General features: G+C 37.9%; 2 protein-coding genes across 2 annotated transcripts; one reads left to right on the top strand and one right to left on the bottom strand.

The window, feature by feature from the left end:
* The first annotated feature begins 25 nt into the window (after window positions 1-25).
* LOC117291713 (dnaJ homolog subfamily C member 27-like) lies at window positions 26-4,476 on the top strand. The gene is made up of 6 exons (XM_033773574.1): window positions 26-153; window positions 910-1,052; window positions 1,401-1,473; window positions 1,755-1,951; window positions 2,574-2,644; window positions 3,493-4,476. The coding sequence occupies exons 2-6, from the start codon at window positions 918-920 to the stop codon at window positions 3,605-3,607; spliced, it is 591 nt and encodes a 196-aa protein (XP_033629465.1). The 5' UTR covers window positions 26-153; window positions 910-917; the 3' UTR covers window positions 3,608-4,476.
* Window positions 4,477-5,454: 978 nt separating this feature from the next.
* On the bottom strand, window positions 5,455-12,235 carry LOC117291263. The gene is made up of 7 exons (XM_033772893.1): window positions 12,208-12,235; window positions 11,757-11,763; window positions 11,244-11,258; window positions 9,934-9,966; window positions 7,398-7,463; window positions 6,811-6,906; window positions 5,455-5,975 (listed from the first exon to the last, which is right to left on the bottom strand). Exons 1-7 carry the CDS (start codon window positions 12,233-12,235, stop codon window positions 5,864-5,866), a joined length of 357 nt encoding a protein of 118 aa, XP_033628784.1. The 3' UTR covers window positions 5,455-5,863.
* Window positions 12,236-19,270: the final 7,035 nt, after the last annotated feature.

The following is a 19,270-nucleotide window of genomic DNA, read 5'->3' as shown; positions in this document are numbered from 1 at the left end:
GCGCTGTTTAACCAGTTCATTTGGGCGTCCATAGCGACACAGAACAGATGGGGACTGAACTGAAGATGGGAAGGTGATGAGAACTTATCTACTAGTAGTACTACTAGATATGTTGGAGCTGGACATGGATTTTGTATTGACATTTTAACAGAGGTAAAAGTTTCCCAACTTTCGTTATTATCTTAAAGGGGAACTTTCACTGATGATAATTGATTATTGAATTAAATTCAGAATTTTTGTTCCAACAAACATCATCATGATCTATTCTACTTATAATAAGTACTATCAATTCAATATCATAAAGTTTTTCAGCAGAAACCTCTAACTTTGCACAGCTCCATATGGTTAGACCAGGACTTGAAATTAACTCACACTCTGCTGATCATAAACACCAGCCAGAGCTTGAGTCCGGTGTGGCTGACCGCTTGGCCAGGACAAGCCGCTGCCAGGACCTGACATAGATTAGTAAAATTTACTAGTAGACCTACATTTACAACATACATGTATCTGAAAAGAAACTGTTATTGTAATTATAGCCTACACCGTGTGTACATGTACAGGTCACCCCTTTGGTACTCAAATATCGAAGAAAAAAAATATATATTTCTTTTCCAAGAACTTATGCATGTTTATTTCACCCGAAGCCAATGCAAAGCGACTTTTTACACTTTGCATGTCCAAATCTTGGGGCTCCAGTAAAGCACCTACCGGTATAGACCCAGTAACTGCGGCGCTGTACTCCTTTTTTCTAGTACTAATAACTAGTATGACGGAGAATGTCAACATTTCGAAAAAAGGAGTACAGTGCCCCAGTTACTGGGTCTACTACCGGTAATAAACTAAAAACCCATGTGATTGTGAGTGTCACTCCAATCATTTGGTTTGTTTCTTTTGGTTTCTATTCTAAAGATGACATAATGGATAGAGAACCAGGGCATCTTCCTGTCTGCGTCCAAGATGCAGTCTCATCTCTCATCTGGGTCAAGGTCATCGCCGTAGGAACATCAGCTGCAGGTAAAACCTGCATCATCAAGCATTTCTGTGAAGATAAGGTGATTAAGCCCTTGATATTCTGACTTTTGGTCGTAACAAATTCTTTGAAAGATTCATTCATTTTGTGCTTCTCTCTCTTTTTGACTGATTCTGTTACACTACACCTGTCTAAGTGTGTTGTCGTCTTAGACTCTTTCTATGGTTGAAATGTCAGGCCATTTAATAGCTCTTATTTTGCAGAAAATAAAATTGTACATTATTAGTGAGTTAAATGTGTTGACAGTTTCGTAGCCTACCATTTTTTTGTTCAATCTGATAAACTTTAAGAAGCCACTCGAAATAATTTTTAGATTTGCACTATATAGAAATATTATATTGAATTTAATTTTTTTTTTTTTTCTCTACAGTTTTCTGCAACATATCAACCTACAGTTGGTGTTGACTATGGGTTTAAAATACAGAAAGTCAAGAAAGAAGACTGTAAGCAAACTTTGAAGGCAATTATGACCATACAGCTTTTGTGTATTCAGTTGAATTAGAAGAGATTCCAATTTATTTTTTTTGATTTTATTTTTTTGGGGGTAGGCAAATTAACAGCTTATTCAATAAGTTTAACCATGGAAGCCATGGTTTAATAACCCAAGTAGTTCAATGTAAACACACTCACTTATTTAAAAGGATGTATACTTTCTGAGTTCTTGTGGACAACTCATAATACCCTAATGAAACATAGATGTTTATTTTTAATATTTTGTCTACAGTGCGAGTCCATCTATGGGATCTTTCCGGACAGTTGGAATATTCTGAAGTACGTAATGAACTCTACGGCGGCACTCACGCATGCATCTTAGTCTTTGATGTGACCAATCGCAACTCATTTGAAAGCTTGGACTTCTGGTTAAAAGAAACAGTGAGATACGGAGTGGGCGCTATGCACACTGTGGTCGTGGCAAACAAGGTGAACCATCTGAAATTATGGTGGTTGTTTTTGCAGTCCCCAACCCTCCCCAAAACAATTTATTCTCAAACAAAATCATCACAACACTGTGCTTCAGCTTAGGCTTCATCCTGCCTCTATTGCAATCCCATACTAAAAGTTCTTATTTGAAAATTGCTGACGGAGCCTAATTGGGAGCCCAAGCCGGGGCCTAAGCTATGGGTTTGAAAAGAGCCAAATTAGTATTGGCAACAGGAATGGTAATTATTTAAAATTGATTTTAATATGAAAACTAACTCTTCATACCAGCACTGGTCCACCTGAAAAATATTTTAAGACCCCACAATTTTTCAATTTAATCCCTGACCTTACAAATTATTATTTCCACTTAAAAAACTTGAGTTTGATGAATTCTTAACAAGTTGGTTATATGGTATATTCATGATACACTAGGTGTGGATGAATCTAACTCTTCCAAAAGAAAATGATGAATTAAAGAAGCTGCAACTTCTTAGTATTATTTCCTTTTCATCTTTTGTGACTTCAGATGAAAGATTTGTCAGTATACACGTTCACACAAAAGCCGAAACCACTAAATAAACATTTGTACAAATGCTTTCAAATACACTCATTATTCCCCCAGATTGACATAAAAGGCAAGAGGGTAATTACACCTGACGAAGCAGCAAAGTGGGCAGCCTCAAGAAAACTCAAGTAAGTTTCATTATTTGTTTTCTCAGTACACTCTTATCATGACCGCCTTAACTCAAAAAGGCTTATTTAGCAATCTAAGCTAAAAATATTTTCTCCAAAAGAATTAATTCAGCAGAGTAGGATTTGAAACTTTGCATGGTGGAAGTAAGATATAGAAAAGTTTGCGGTAACACCATGTAATAACAATCTCTAAATGAGTTGGGGTGGTTCTGAAAAGAACCGTTGGATTAACTCGACGTTTTGATCAGTATGCTCTGATCATCGCTCCAATCCAGGCGTGGCACCCTAGACGCATCAGAGAGGCCATAGAGATCCACAAGCATGACACCGTACCCCAAGACATCGGCTTCCACATCAGCGACATCTGGCTCCCCCTTCTCCCGACCAATGGATCTTCTATATCCACGGTCACCCCCTAGGCCCCAACCATTAGACTGCTTTGGGTCATCTATACCCTCAGTCACCTAGGCCCGACACCCTCACTATCCCCTGTGCTTGTTCCTACTGACACGGTTCAGTGAGCACACACCCCCCACACACCACCCAAGGCTCCACAACACGTTTCACCACGCATCATCGAGTTCCCTTCCCGCCTCTATTTCCCGCCTTCATGCATCACAGCTAATCCGCCGCCCAGTACTTAAGCAGCATGCAGCATCAGAGTCCAGCATTCTCCAGCGAAGACGATCAGAGCATACTGATCGAAACGTTGAGTTAATCCAACGGTTCTTTTCAGAACCACCCCAACTCATTTAGAGATTGTTATTACATGGTGTTACCGCAAACTTTTCTATATCATAATTCAGCAGAACTAAAAACTTTCCTTTTGTGGTGTCTTTGTTCTCCAGATATTATGAAACATCTGCTCTAAGTGGCGAGGGTATTCAGAAGATGTTTTGTGAGGTGTTAGAGGTAGCCTCTCTCAGTGCCACACAGGGACAGTCTGGTGCAATAGGAACATGAGACCGCTGAATGATTCTGATTGAACTCCTGGAGGTGCCAAACTTAAGTAGCCTAGATAATATACATGAACAGGAACTGGAATTCTGCTAAGTCTTTATAAGATATTTTGTGAGGTGCTAGAGGTACTCTCAGTTAAACCTCATTAAGGAAAGAAGTTGAAGTGTATGAGGCGTTGAACTCCTTTACTGGTGTCCATCATGAGTACCCTGGAGTTAAACAAATGGATTGTAAACTCTTGTTATCCTTGTGAGGTACATTACTAAACCTTGGTCAGATGGCACTGAAGAACAGCCTGGATTATGTGAATTGTGTGAGGTTTTGCGAGTGTGAGAGGTACATGTAACTGATGTCACTTGTAGCCTCATTGGAATCTTATACAGGTGTCCATCATGAGTAGGAATATAAACGCTTTTTATTCATTGGAGTTGCAAGACTAACCATGTTTGTTTGCTTCCGAAGAAAAGCTTGTATCCTCCCAATTGCTGGATATGTGAAGTGTGTGGAGTAACCGAGGTTGCCTTGAAACCTTCTGGGTGTCCAGAGGTTGTGTTTAGTCTCACAGTATATGATGAACACAAAATTCTTGGTTCTGCGAGATTACATGTAGATTCTACCATCTTCCTCAAATTCCTGAATCACACAACATTTACTGTACAAAGACTTAACTTCAAAAGCATTCATTTGGATCAATTTGTCATTGTTTTATTAGTACTTCTGCATCAAATAATTAGTAGAACATGATGCATCCAACAAAAATATACATCCACAAAATGTAGTTAAATGTGTTGGGTTGATCAACACATCTTGAGCTATCCACAGACAAATTTAAAAAACAACGACAGATGAACAAATAAATAAATAAACACTTATGAATGGTTGAATATGACTGGAGTGTTTTATTTACAACAGATACTAGATTAGACTAGATTTCAAGTCTGAGATTGCTGTTATTTTTGCCTGCATCAGCCACACAATATGCAATTTTTCTTGCGCCCTAAGGTTAATCCACACAAGAGTGTGTCACAAGAGGGCGCTAGACAATAGGTTCTCTTTTCAGGTAAACACTGTATTGGCTGTCAGGCAAACAAAAAATCTCGCATTTCTGAAACTCTTGTGGCTTTTTCATCATTATTTATTATTATTATTTATTCGGCATAAAAACACATACAGTACATATCATGAGCAAAGTATGGATCGTAACACACAGCCATGGCATGGACAATGCCTTGACTTGCTAGAGAGGCCATGACCTCTGTTGACCTGGTCTTCACCTTGGTGCCCCTTAACAAGTTTCACATGAAGTCCAAATTTCAGATGAAAGTGCCCTTTGCAAAATTAAAGGTGAAACAATTTTATGTGATTTTTAAATTTTGTTTTTTGAAACTGGAAGAAGCCAAATTCAGGGCAACTTTTTTTCTGATACAAATCACTGAAATAACATTAACTTTGCAAGCGATAACCTGTCCATAATGCAACACTTTTGAGTTTATATGAGAATGTTTCATTTGGTGCAATTAATGTGCAAACATTTGTGGCAAGTCAGAACCGTGCAGTATTCGACTTCAATGTCTGTTAAGTATTCCTTTATTTTGACATATTTGGTCCTGACAAAAAGTAGGAAATGTGGTATTTTTTAAGTACAAGGGCTGACCCGTACACATGATGTAGGCCTTAATAGACTTTTCAGGCTGAAATCTAAATTTTCCTGATGTTTCCTATGGCCAAAATGAGGATTTCTGGGAAATAATGAAACTACAGCATTAGGGAAGAGGGGGTGTTGATTATAGAATAAATTAAATTGAATTGTTGTATGAGCGTGATTCCCCACCCCCACCCCCCCCCCCAAACCTTGTGTGGCAACTTCATTAAAAAACAAAGTACAGAATTGAGAAGAGAGTTCCCAATAAATCTATACAAATGTTACAAAACACCACATTCAGTAAAGCCAAAACTAGTAATGCCAATGTATAAAAAGTCCATCAAAACCTCTGTAAACAATATTATCAGTTGAAATTTGTTTCCATCATCTTTTCTTTCATTTTGTGATAATTTTTCTACAAAATGAATTTGTGACATTTTTATAAAAAGTAACATCCCAAAAATGGCAGATTTGTTCTTATTCAGATTTTACAGAATAGTAGGTGGGTTTGTATTGGCAAATTGCCAAACTGACACAACTTTTAAGGCAGCAGGAGATCACAAATAAAAAAACACCAAACGAGAATACCAGACGATGACATTGGTATCGAGTAGCGTCTACAAGGCTGTGCAGTGTTGACTACACTCATTCGTCATCGCTATCGGATCGCCGTCTCTTCTTGTGTTTGTGGTGCTTTTTAGATTTGTTCCTCTTTTCTGTACTGGATTTCTACAAATAAATATAAATAAAAAAATAATATATAAATGTGACTAGGTCGTCGCATTAATTATTGAGACACGGAATGTCAACAACTTAATTCTTGGAAGATTTAATCTGAAAAATATTAAAGACAGAAACTCAAGATGTCAATGTGTCTTTGTACAGAAATTCGTCATAATCAAATCAAAATAACAAACAACGCACAATAAAATATTTATGAAGACAATAACTTTCAAAGTGTACAGTTTACAACATCTGGCTTAATCTTAAATAGAGGCCAGTACATGTATGTTTGAATCTAGGTACAGTAGCCTTTAATGACAAACACTTAATGCACTGATAACTATGCTCAGGAACTATCAAATTATAACTTCCAATTATACCACCTCATGAACAATCCTCGATTCATAAATCTTGTTGAGATTATTGGATGCGTATGAGTGCAGAATATACAAACTGGGTAATATCTGGACTATTCCATTTCTTGAGATGAAGTTGAGTGAAATGGAAAAGCCAGATTTTACTGAGTAATTATTTTTCTGCGACAACGAACGAACGTAATGCATTCAATATTTCTTCTATATAAATGTAACTCACACATACATGTACAGATCCTTGTCCTTTGACAATTTTTCCTCAATATACACAATAATAGACATCATTGTATACAATGAAATCTTAGTGTCTGTAAAACCAGCGCCTGTCTTTATCCTTGCAATTAAAGACGGGACCAGTCTTAGGTAAGAACTATAAAAAAATAGTTAATGGCCTGACTATTTGACCCTAGCAGAGTCTTTCTCGAAGGCTAAAAGATGACAAGAAAACACACACATGACAAACTCACCGACTGTCTGTCGCTTTCCTCGCCTGAAGAGTTGTCATCACGTCGCCTCTTCTTCTTCTGTCTCTTCTTGCTTTTCCGTTTCTTTTCTCTCCTCTGCTGGTGGACAGGGAGAGGTGTGTGGTTTGAGTGATGTGATTGGGAGGGGGAAAAAGAATGAAACTATGAGTCTTTTTTAATTTTTATATATTATATACGATAAATATTTCAAATGAAATTATACAAGCCCTAAAAACACTGAGACAATCACAGATCAAAAAGGTAAATTGCATATTGATTGAAAAGTTAAGTTTTTAAACCACTGGTTCTCAGAACCACCACAGCTCCTAAGAGATATTTATCACATTTGTACTTGGTATCTCCTCAAATCTTACTTGTTTACACAAAAACTTATTTTGTTTTCTCTTTTTTTTTTTAGGGCTTAAAGTTCCCCTCAAACTTATCCACAATATAGTTGGATTGCTTGTGGGTTTTGAAATCAACTGTTGAGGTATTTATCAGCAAGTTATCCACTTGTTCGGTTATGGTTGGAAAGGTGCCTTAAGCCAATAATTTTGAGAGCTTTTTTGGGCAATGATCCTTGAACTTACCTCGGTCTCAGATTCTTGTTGACTGTCGGAGGACGATGATGAAGAAGATGAGGGTGAAGGAGAAGACTTGACAAGAAAAAACAAAAGAAAACCCACCGAGACAATGGGCATTATGTTAGACATTGCTTACTGCTTGTACATACAAGCATTTTAACCTATCTACTACTCGTAGATAAAAAAAAAACCACCAAGACAATGGGCAAACAATTTAATTCAAAGAAGCGATTTCATAAAAGGTCCCTTGAAATCTAAAAAGAGTCAGCTTGGTGAATATGAACTTGTAGGTCATTTCATAATGAAGGTGCAATAAAGTTGAAGGTTCTTTGACCATAGAATTTTGTCGAACAGCAGTTTACGCCAGTATAGAATGGCCAGCAGAACAAAAGAGCATTGTTTTAATATTACTTATTATGTGGAAGGTTGGAGTGATAGATCAATCAATCCATTTATTTAGCCCTTACATAAATATTTTGTTTTCCCTATTGTCATCCAGCGTTCTATGGCTGCATTGATCACAGCTTGATGTCTAGGGCCTCACATTGCACAGCTGGCCACAGAGGCTGTGGCCACTGTTGGCCCTGGTTGTAGCTGTTGACCTTGGTTTCAAAGGCACTGGACACCTTTGGCAATTGTCAAAGACCAGTATTCTCACTTGTGTATCCCAAAAATTAACATTGCAACTAATAACTAATCTGTGAAAATTTTGACTCAATTGGTCATCGAGGTTGCAAGTGAATAATAATAGAAAAAAAAACACCCTTTTCGCACAATGTGTGTGCTTTCAGATGCCTAAAAAGGGATTCAAGACCTGTTCAGTCTTTTATTAAAATGAAATAATTTGATTGAGAAATTACTTCTTTCTCAAAAACTACATTACTTCAGACAGAGCCATTTCTCACATTGCTGGTTTATACCATCAACAGTTCTCTATTGCTCTTTACCGAGTAAGTTTTTATGCTAATAATTATTTTGAGTAATAACCAAAAGTGTCCATTGCCTGGAATAGTAATTTAAATGTTTATATATAGCACTTTGTACAAAAGTTTCAAAGCGCTGTACAAGAGAATCATGAAAAAAAATAATCAAAACCTTGGTGCCCTTTCAACAAATTTTAAATAAGGGAATCAATGTGTGGTGAAGAGGTTTTCAACTAGTGGTTTAATTTAACTTTAATTCCCATTCATAAATACATTTTCGGTCAAAAAACATCAACACTTTTTGTCAAAAAGTAAATAAAATGCAAAAATTATAATTGTTCAATGATTTCTTTCAACACCCCCTCCAGCTATGAAATGGTAAGGCCCTCGGGTAAACAACTCCTTATAAGGAGATTGCTGTGCGTGTCGCGCGTATCGCGTGATGTGGCACAACCATTGCTCTCGACCAATAGGAATGAAGAAACTGTCTTATAAAGACAGGTGCAAGCTCGCGTGTCACGCCCATGTTTCAACACTTTTTACTGGTCATTATCAAAGGTTTAAACACCCCCATGTGACGCGCTCTCCACCAATAGGAATAGCAAAACTGTCTTAGGTATTTATGAATAGACTTTTAAGGTTTTCAGTTGGATGTGCCCTTTGCAATACAAAAATTACCTTGTTCTCCTCAAAACATGAAATTCCAGACCAGATGTCTGACCATGCTTCAGAGACTTTTGGTCGCATAACAGTTTCTGTGATTGATCAGTTAATGACGGGGCAGCGTTTAATTGATTTGTCTATTGTCATCAAGTTGGATTTGTCCTTCAGAAAATCAATTAATCACAGAGGTGTCGTCACACGAACAACAAACAAGTGATTGTTATAAAATCTTTTATATTCACACTGGAATTGACAACTCTTTGTTTAGAATCACCCAACAAAGAGAATTTCTTTATTTCAAAATTCCTCTTTCTAGATGTCCTAGTTCAAAGTATTTTTATTTTTAATTATGTGCCTGCCTTGTGGAACTCATTGTCCATTGATATTCTTCTGAAACATCCGTTTCTTTATTCAAAGCAGCAGACAACAGATTCTTGAACCCATAGAACTCAAAGTTTCTAATGGTTTATATGTTAGTTATTTTCCAGTGTATATTGCCTGTCTGAACATTATAAAAATAAAGTTATTGGCAGACAACCTTTCGGGTATAAAGGAAAATTTAGTGCATCGCTTTTGTGTGTAACGTTATTAAATTTGTGAAGAGAAATCATTTAACAAAAATTATAATTCCTAGGTTGTATTGTGATTTGGGTGTGATCCCTGGCTACACGAGTTTACGGTTGTAAGGCTTCTGATTGGCACCCCAAAACAAAGATATTGACAAAACAGGGACACCGCCAATATAGGGCTAGATAACTCAGTTGGTAGAGCGCCGGCAAGTTAATCCGGAGGTGGTTGGTTCGAACCCCACTCAAGTCAATTCTTTGATTCAACCCCCAAAAAATTTATTTAAAAATTATAATTGTAAACAAAACGGTGGAAAGGGTCATGTCAAAAGAGTGTCAGTTAACAAATTCTGTCTAAAACACTGGTCTGATTCCAGCATCTATACTCACCCTCTCTTCCTTCCTCTTTTTAGACTTCTTTTTCTGAAATGCCAAATATAAAAGTATAACATGTTTAAGATTAAGTATTGTTTAAAGCTTTGCATGGTGTGGAGAAATAAGAAGAAACTATAAATAAATAATAAACTTGCGGGTACAACCATGTGTAACTCTCTTAGGGTGAGTGTTGGCTCAAAGGAAAGAGCCGGTTTTCAGACATTCTCCTGAAGACGAGCAGAGTATACTGTTCGAAACATCGAGACCCAACCGGCTCTTTTCAGAGCCAGCACTCACCCTAAGAGATTTACACATGGTTGTTCCTGCAAGATTACTATTTATTTATAGTTTCTTCTTATGTTTGAGATTGTCTTATGACATAACAATCAGCAGACTTTCTGCCAAATACTAGCGTAATAAATTTGAACAATACCACGGATTAAGAGTGAGCAAGGCGTCCAGGAAACCAAAGTGGTGCAGCGAGATCAATCAACCCTAGCGACCCTGAGACTGAGGATGGTCCAGTACGTACCGGTTTCTTCTTTTTCTTCTTAACCCTAAGCAAGATCAATCAACCCTAGCAACCCTAAGACTGAGGATTGTCCAGTACGTACCGGTTTCTTCTTTTTCTTCTAAACCCTAAGCGAGATCAATTCACCCTAGGAACGAGGTTGGTCCAGTACGTACCGGTTTCTTCTTTCTCTTCTTAACCCTAAGCGAGATCAATTAACCCTAGCGACCCTGAGACTGAGGTTGGTCCAGTACGTACCGGTTTCTTCTTTTTCTTCTTAACCCTAAGCGAGATCAATTCACCCTAGGAACGAGGTTGGTCCAGTACGTACCGGTTTCTTCTTTCTCTTCTTAACCCTAAGCGAGATCAATCAACCCTAGCAGCCCTAAGACTGAGGATGGTCCAGTACGTACCGGTTTCTTCTTTTTCTTCTTAACCCTAAGCGAGATCAATCAACCCTAGCAGCCCTAAGACTGAGGATGGTCCAGTACGTACCGGTTTCTTCTTTTTCTTCTTAACCCTAAGCGAGATCAATCAACCCTAGCAGCCCTAAGACTGAGGATGGTCCAGTACGTACCGGTTTCTTCTTTCTCTTCTTAACCCTAAGCGAGATCAATTCACCCTAGGAACGAGGTTGGTCCAGTACGTACCGGTTTCTTCTTTCTCTTCTTAACCCTAAGCGAGATAAATTAACCCTAGCGACCCTGAGACTGAGGTTGGTCCAGTACGTACCGGTTTCTTCTTTTTCTTCTTAATGCTAAGCGAGATAAATCAACCCTAGCTACCCTAAGACTGAGGATTGTCCAGTACGTACCGGTTTCTTCTTTTTCTTCTTTTGGTTCAGCTTCTCTTCCCTGTTCTTCCTCAGCTCTTCTTTAAATTGCTGGGGAAAAAAATAATACAAAACAAATTTGTCACAAACGATTATTAACCAACAGTGGACAGTTTTAGAAGTGAAAGACACTTCTGTTCTAGCTTCACACTTTTCAAGTTAAGCCAACAGTTACAGCTGGTGTCGAATTCGGACAGGGCATTGAATATCTATAAGGCGCTGGTATGATGCTCATGGCGCAGTCAAACAGAAAAATTACATAAAAGAAAGTAGGTAGATGTAGTATATATGATGTGACCTCTGACATCACTCGAAAACCATAACATGATTCGCGCGCATACCGCCGGGCAAAACCTTTGTGTTTTGGCAGCCAGCTAGAAAGTGTATTCAATCTTACCATGACTACGCATCTTTTTGCCCAGCGAAACATGACGTAAACAGTGTTTTATCAACAGAGGGCGGTTTGAATGTAAACATAGGTCACATCGTCTGTACCTGGCAACTACAAGAAAGAAAGCAGAACAATCTTTTATGGACTATAAGTTTGAGTGAACAACAATGTTTTGAGCATTCCCTAAAAACTATTCACAGGAGATGCACGTATGATGAATATTTTAAGAAAGTTTGTTTCCAAAGAAGAGGACCTGCATGTAAGAATGATCGCTACACATTATCTCCCAATAGTGTGATTGAGAGAGACACCAAGCCAGGACAGATCTGAAGATCTTAGACTCCTAGCAGTAGCAGCCTTTTACTGAGTCATTAGAGCAATGAATAACAAACAAGAGCAACTTAAAAGTAATTTGACAACGAACAGGGAGCCATGAAGGGAACTTATGGAGTAATGTGTTGTCTATTCCAAGCTAATGAAGCTATGCATGCTTGGATTCCTTAGAAAGAAGGATTCTTACATCATTCATATTCTTCTCCCAGTCAGCCAAAGTACTCGATCCTCCTTGCTTCTTGTCTACCATGTCCTTCCATTCATCCCTTGTTGACAAATAACAATAACAACATTTTACACATAATATCAACAATGAAAATGTATACACCTGAAACTACAACATAGTACAGTCGGTGTTGTACATACATGTAGCTAGACCAATTTTAGTGGAGGGCTCTAAATCAACACAGTGTATTTTGCTCAGAATACACTGTATTTTGTTATACCTCGGTAACAAATTGTGAAGTTTTATACCATTGGTCGATTTCCAGCGCTAAGTACGAAACAGACGCTGGTTCGAGGGAACAGTGAAGAATGGTTTCTTATTTGAACAACTGTTCGTCTGCTTATTAAGTTATGCATACTCCGTCATTATTATATTTGAAGATGACAACATAACTCTGAGAATAATCATATTACCAAGGTATAACAACACAATTGTTGTACGCTGTGATTTGAGTTCCATGGGTTTTGTACACCCTTGGGTGCCATTTTCCCCCTCGGATGTACAAAACGCCATGGACTCCGTCACAGCATGCAACAATTGTATATCATACAAATATGTGGAAAAAGCCCGTGGAAAAAGGTAGGGAAAAGTTAATTAGAGTACCTTCCAGGGGCAAATATACAAACACGAATGGTTGACTTTTTCGGAATTCTTTAATAACAATATTGCTGATTTTTTTCTGACGGCTAAAAATCTAAGATCAGACTGGACCCAAGCTCCCTGCTATTCAGCCTCCTTAAAGGCACTGGACACTGTTAGTAATCACTGTTAGCATAAAAACTTACTTGGTAACAAGCAATGTAGAACTGTTAATAGTATAAAACATTGTGAGAAACGGTTCCCTCTGTAGTAACAAAAAGTTTTTCGAGAAAGAAGTAATTTTCCACTTCTCAGACCTCAGAATAAGATTTTGGGGTCTCGAAATTAAGCATGTGAAAGCACACAACTTCATGTGGCAAGGTGTTTTTTTCCTGTTATTATCTCGCAACTTTGACGACCAATACATGTAGCTCAAATTTTCACAGGTTTCTTCAATACTTGTGCATACACCAAGTGAGAAGACTGCGTTTGACATTTGCCAACAGTGTCAGTGTCTTTAAGGCTGTGAAGGTGTTAAATAAACCAATCTAAAATATTAAAAATAATAAACTGGACTTACCAGGTTGGTCTTGGCCGATTGAGGTAATCTCTTATTGAGGGCCCTGCATTTTGGACTGGTCCTGAAGATCTGGCCGCTGCTATTGGGTTCACATAGGCCTAAGGAATAACCAATCATTCATCTGAACAAAGTAGTACAACAGTGTCGTGGATGAACTCAAGCTCTGATGCCTAGAAGCGTAGTATTTTAATATATACTAAATACCCGCTTAAAAGCGCGGTATTTAGTATATATATTATTATTATTATTAGCATACAGTAGTGAGGGTTCGAATCCCAATCATGATTAATCGTCTCCTTGAGCAAGACACTAAAACTATTATTTCTTCATCATTCGGATGAGACGTAACTTAGTTATAAATACAGCGCATTGTGTAACTGTAATTGCACAGAGAAAACAAACCAGTTACAATCATCACTAAGAAGATAAGGGGTTTGCCTGGCCGTGATACATAAATGGGTCTCATGAATTCAACAACTGTCTTATTTTATAATTTGATACTTTGTTTGAGCACCTTGATTACCTTGGTGGTGGATGTGCGCTATACAAATTATAAGACTCCAATCTACTAAAACTACAGGGCCCGGGCCATTCATGTAAAGCCCTACGATGGTCTTGTTGAATGTGAGCCCTGTCGAGGTGGGCAGGTTTAACAAATAACCATTGGATGCAATTGGTTAAATTCGGATGTCAGGCTGATCATTGATATTAGATCAAGCAAGGATTGAAGCTGAAGGGAGTTGGTTGATGTAGGATAATGTCTCCGCACTATTGTTATAGCGCCCTCAAGTGTTCATATTAAAGCACATGTAAACATGCTTATGAAGGCAGACATCTTGTCTCGAACGAATACTCTCCAGTTATTCCCGAATATTACAGTTGATTTTTAAGGACTGCAACAACTTTAACAAGGCAGTTTTTCCACTGGGAGCTGGGAGCTCCTTGTCTGCCCAGGCATGGATGGAGAACGATGGAGGAAGCTTGAAATAAGACCTTATCGCGAATCCCGCGGCGCCTGGCTGATTTTGGAAAAGTTTCCGTATGTGGGCTATGGCGCCACCACTTTTTCATTCTAAATGTAATAATATCTAAATTTACCTCAAATGCAATGAGATATCCCTTTTTGTAAAAATGAGTGAAACAGTGGTGGCGCCATACGGAAAGTGTTTTATCGGGATTTAGTGTGACCCAGCGAAAACATCAACCGATGACCAGTAATGTTTCTAGTTTGGGTCGCCAAAACGCACTCGTAATCGTATGCAGTGTCACTGTCAGTATGTGGACAATTCAATATCAAATACTCATGATCCTCGGATTCAGAACCGTACAGAAATGGTTCAACGAATTATCGAGACCAGGTTTGCCGTCTAGATTAACACTTACCACTCTAGTATCACGTTTCCCCATTGTATGTTGTCATTTGCAGTCGTTTCCAATCCAAATGGCCTGCAATGAATGATTTTAGGGTTCAATATTTTGCCGCGATGTCTGCCTGCTACTACTACTAGCTGCCTGCTAGCTGCCTGCCTGTACGTGGTCTGCCTGCTGGCTGAGTGCATAATTAATATGCGTGAAGGAGTAGAGTTTGTGCACAGTGAAACAGCGCCCTCTTGTGGAATTAACAATCAAGAATAATCTTTTGAGTCGGTGTCTTGTTTCTTATAATAGGTTTTCTCGGTCAGTTTCGGAAAATGAGCAGCCAAATTAATGTTCATGCATTCGAATTAAATCTATCTTGCCTCTCCGTTTTTTACTGCGTTTCAAATTCAGAATTCGGTCATTCAGTTTCGTTTTGAGGCATTCAAGTTCCTAACACACTCATTCTTTTTCATGACACACAATCATCTTTCAGTTTAGCAAAGCTGGTTCGACAAGAAATTGTGCTGATTTAATAATTTTCATTTTCGTAAAGAGGTAACCAATTTCGCTCAACGAGGATTCAAATAAATACGACTATCAAGACATACGAATAAACAGATAAACTATAGGTTTTCTCGGTCAATTTCGTAAAATGAGCAGCCAATTTAACCACCAGCCTATTCTATTTCGCACGAAATCGAATGCTACTAAAAAAAAAGGGTCATTCGATTTCATTTTAAGACCAGTCAAATCTACTTTTACGTCATTCGATTTAACAAAATAATCATTCAATTTAACAATTCATCGAAGCTGCATTCAAATTCGCAGGAGTGTTTTTGAGGCGTGTGTTTAGTCATTCAATTTCATTTTGAGGCAGTCAATTCTGATATTTTGTGCAGTCTTAAAAACGCCGGGTTAACTTGTTGTTTCCTTATACGAATGTTAAAGGCATGCGGTTAATTTGTTAGCACTCTTGAACATAATATGCCAAGATGTCTGGCCCGCCAACAGATGGTTGGTGAATATTTACAAAAACCAACAACTGGAAAACCTTTGAAAAAAATAGTTAAAAAAAAACATTCAAACACATTCAAATGTCAGGTCTTGGTCAGTTAACCATTGAAGGTCTCCCTGAAAATTAAATTGACTGCTCATTAATTTGCCGAATTTGACCGAGAAAACCTATATAAATGGCAATTGTTTCGACCTTCACTTTTAAATCAAGCAAACCCTATTTTCTTTATTTTATGTTTCCAGTAGACTTTACCTAGGGCCATATAAGGTTGTTTTCTTCTTTATTTATTTTTTTCGCGAGACCTTTAATGGTTAACTGACCAAGACCGGATATTTGAATGTGCTTAATGAATGTTTTTTTTAGTTGTTTAATGTTTTTTCCAGTTTGTTGTTTTTGTAAATATTCACCAACCATCAATCTGTTGGCGTGCCAGACATCTTGGCATATTATACTCAAGAGTGCCGACACATTTACCGCATGCCTTTAACATTCGTAAGGAAACAACAAGTTAACCAAGCGTTTTTAAGATTGTACAAATTTCAATATTGCCCCGAAATGAAATCGAATGACATAACACACGCCTCAAAAAATTCCTGCGAATTTGAATGCAGCTTTGATGAATTGTTGAATTGAATGATTATTTTGTTAAATCGAATAACGTCAAAGTATATTTGACTAGTCTTAAAACGAAATCGAATGACCCTTTTCAGTAGCATTCGATTTCGTGCAAAATAGAATAGGCTGGTGGTTAAATTGGCTGCTCATTTTCCGAAATTGACCGAGAAAACCTATAGTAATTCGGAATGCAAGAGACCTCAGTTATGAGAGAACTAGAAAAGTCTTCAAGTCCCCCCTCTCCAATCCCTTTCCCTTTTGACAGCATCTCCACATTGATTGATCCCCTCTTGTCGATTGTTTAAATAAGTTTATAAGACCATTACAATTATAAATAATTGTAAAAAAAAGATACAATAATAATAATATGTAAATAACTTGAGGGAAGATTAGGATATAATTTCTGACTTGTCCTCGTACACTGCACCCCTATCACGCCCCCCCCCCCCCGCTGAAACCCCCATAGGTGGCAGCTCAAAAAAGTACAATATTGTTCCGCCCATGTTATAATCCCTGGTCCTGTGTCATTCGTTATTCCATAAACAACCTCAGCCCTGTGGAATACAGCCTTATGCTGCCAATGTAGCGCACTCAGCTTAATCAATTACAAGCACCATCTCTGACCTTACAGGTAGCCACCCCTTGTTGGAGAGAAGCAATTATAGTTAATTGATCAAAGACACAAGGGTTAGTGTCATGACTGGGATTCGAACCCACACCCAAATGACTATGATTCAGCAACAACACCTTCAGTCCGATGAATTAAACTGCTCCGCGACTCGCATGAGTGACACCTCTATTCATATTGTGCCGTGCTATATAGTCCGACTAGTTGATAATTTGTTGGCGACGGTGCTGATGAATTCCGTAGATAAAAAACACGAATGTTCGCTCCTTTCCGACTCTCGAAGGTTATCTTCCGCAGATACCCAAATAATTCCAAAAAATACCCGCTAATTACAAAACGAACTTACGCGATCGAGAGCAGCGTATTGATTTTATATGGCTACGGCTAGTGCTAAGGGAGTTGCTAAGGGAACCTCGTATACTTCAAAACATGATGAGGTGGTGATCAAACTGTATCCATAGCCGTAGACGCCAAGTCGGAAACGGCCGTGTGTCTCAGAGGCTTGGGCGCGAGACACCAATGAGAAACCTGGGGGAGATTATAAGCATTGAACACATTTAAAAGAAGACCAGTCTTCTCACTTGGTGTATCTCAACATATGCATAAAACAACAATACCTGTGAAAATTTGAGCTCAATTGGCCGTCGAAGTTGCGAGATGATAATGAAGAAAACAGAAAAAGTTGTGTGCTTTCAGACGATTGAATTCTAGACCTCAGCTGAGGTCATTTCGGTTCAAATATTTTAGTGAGAAATAAATTAAAGATTTCAGGATTTAAGTTTTCGATTGCAAGTGAGTTTTTCCCCCGTTCTTTTTTCATACCTTCATGATCTTGAAGCCAGTTTCTTTTTTTCTTCTTTTTTTTACATAAAACGTACCCGGTTTGAAGATAGTGATGGTAGAAAGCTTCCCTTAAAATTACTTGCTGACGTGCTGTATTCTTTTGAGAAATGAGTAAAACAATGTCACGAGGTAAGATCAATGCAAATCTGTGGACATTGTGTTTTATGTTACAAAAAGTACCCGAACTCTGTTAACATCAAACGAGGGTCAAATACACTGCAGCTAAAATATAATCAAAGTCTATTTACTTGGTTATTTTAAAAACTTTTTTTCCATAATCGTGAAATGATAAACACGAACGCAACGCCCTCTTCCGACCTCGAAGGTTTCGAAAGAATTGTGTAATTAAAGGCATGGACACTATTGGTAATTATTCAGAATAAAATAATGTCAGCGTAAAAACTTACTTGGCAACAAGCAATGTCAGGTAGTAACACCAAGAAGTAACATAGTTTTTTGAGAAAGAAGTAATTTCTCAATAAAATATTTGAACTGACTTCGAGACCTCGGCTGAGAGCTCGAATTCAAGCATCTGCTGAACACACAACTTGTGCGACAAGGGCGTTTCTTCCATTATTCTCTCGCAACTTTGACGACCCGTTGAGTTCAAATTTTCACAGGTTTGTTATTTTAGGTTGCATTTATGTTGGGTGTACACTTAGTGAGAAGACTCGTCTTTGACAATTTTTTTTCAAAAGGTGTCTATGCAGTGCCTAGACAATGGACACTATTAGTAATTGTCAAAGCCCTGTCTTCTCATTTTGGTGTATCTCAACATAAAAATAACAAACCTGTGAAAATTTGAGCTCAATTGGTCGTCGCGAAGTTGCGAGATGATAAAGAAATGACAAAAACACCATGGTCACACGAAGTTGTGCCTCAAATTCTAAATCTGAGGTCTCGAAATCAAAATCGTGGAAAATTACTTCTTTCTCAAAAACTACGTTTCTTCAGAGGGAGCCGTTTCTCACATAGTTGTATACTATCAACCTCTCCCATTACTCGTTACCAAGTGAGGTTTTATGTTTATAATTATTTTGAGTAATTACCAATAGTGTCCACTGCCTTTAATATGTACAGTTATTAATCAGATAAATCATTGTTTTTTTTAGCTCTGTGTCTATTCTTAAATATCTTTTTAGAAAAAAATTATTCTCCTGAAACATTTCTGTAATTATGTTATTAAATGTTCTCAAACCGAGAATTAGCATGGTGACCAAATAATACTGACACCTTAATGTTGATTGCCTCAACCAAAACGGGTCTTTGGTAAAACATAACTTTGTCAAATTGTCATGATTGATTAGGCTAAAAAATTACCGCCGAATTTGAAAAGTTTTTATCACCTTCATTATATAGGAGGATTATTGAAAACTAGAAAATTAAAGAGGAAATCATTTCTCTTCCAAGAAAACATACACTTGCTCATAGTTTTATTCT

This window comes from Asterias rubens, chromosome 6 (genome assembly GCF_902459465.1).
Source record: "Asterias rubens chromosome 6, eAstRub1.3, whole genome shotgun sequence".
NCBI classification, from domain to species: Eukaryota; Metazoa; Echinodermata; class Asteroidea; order Forcipulatida; family Asteriidae; genus Asterias; species Asterias rubens.
This window is presented reverse-complemented; position numbering and strand designations above follow the sequence as displayed.

Excerpts from the sequence above, each read along its gene's own strand:
- LOC117291713 (XM_033773574.1), top strand. The coding sequence starts at position 918 with ATGGATAGAGAACCAGGGCATCTTCCTGTCTGCGTCCAAGATGCAGTC. Across the intron at positions 1,053-1,400 it reads AGCATTTCTGTGAAGATAAG|TTTTCTGCAACATATCAACC; the intron begins GTGATTAAGCCC and ends TTTTCTCTACAG. Across the intron at positions 1,952-2,573 it reads CTGTGGTCGTGGCAAACAAG|ATTGACATAAAAGGCAAGAG; the intron begins GTGAACCATCTG and ends TTATTCCCCCAG.
- LOC117291263 (XM_033772893.1), bottom strand. The coding sequence starts at position 12,235 with ATGGTAGACAAGAAGCAAGGAGGATCGA. Across the intron at positions 7,464-9,933 it reads AAAAGAGGAAGGAAGAGAGG|TCTTCTCCTTCACCCTCATC; the intron begins GTGAGTATAGAT and ends TTTCTTGTCAAG. Across the intron at positions 6,907-7,397 it reads AACAAGAATCTGAGACCGAG|CAGAGGAGAGAAAAGAAACG; the intron begins GTAAGTTCAAGG and ends CCTGTCCACCAG.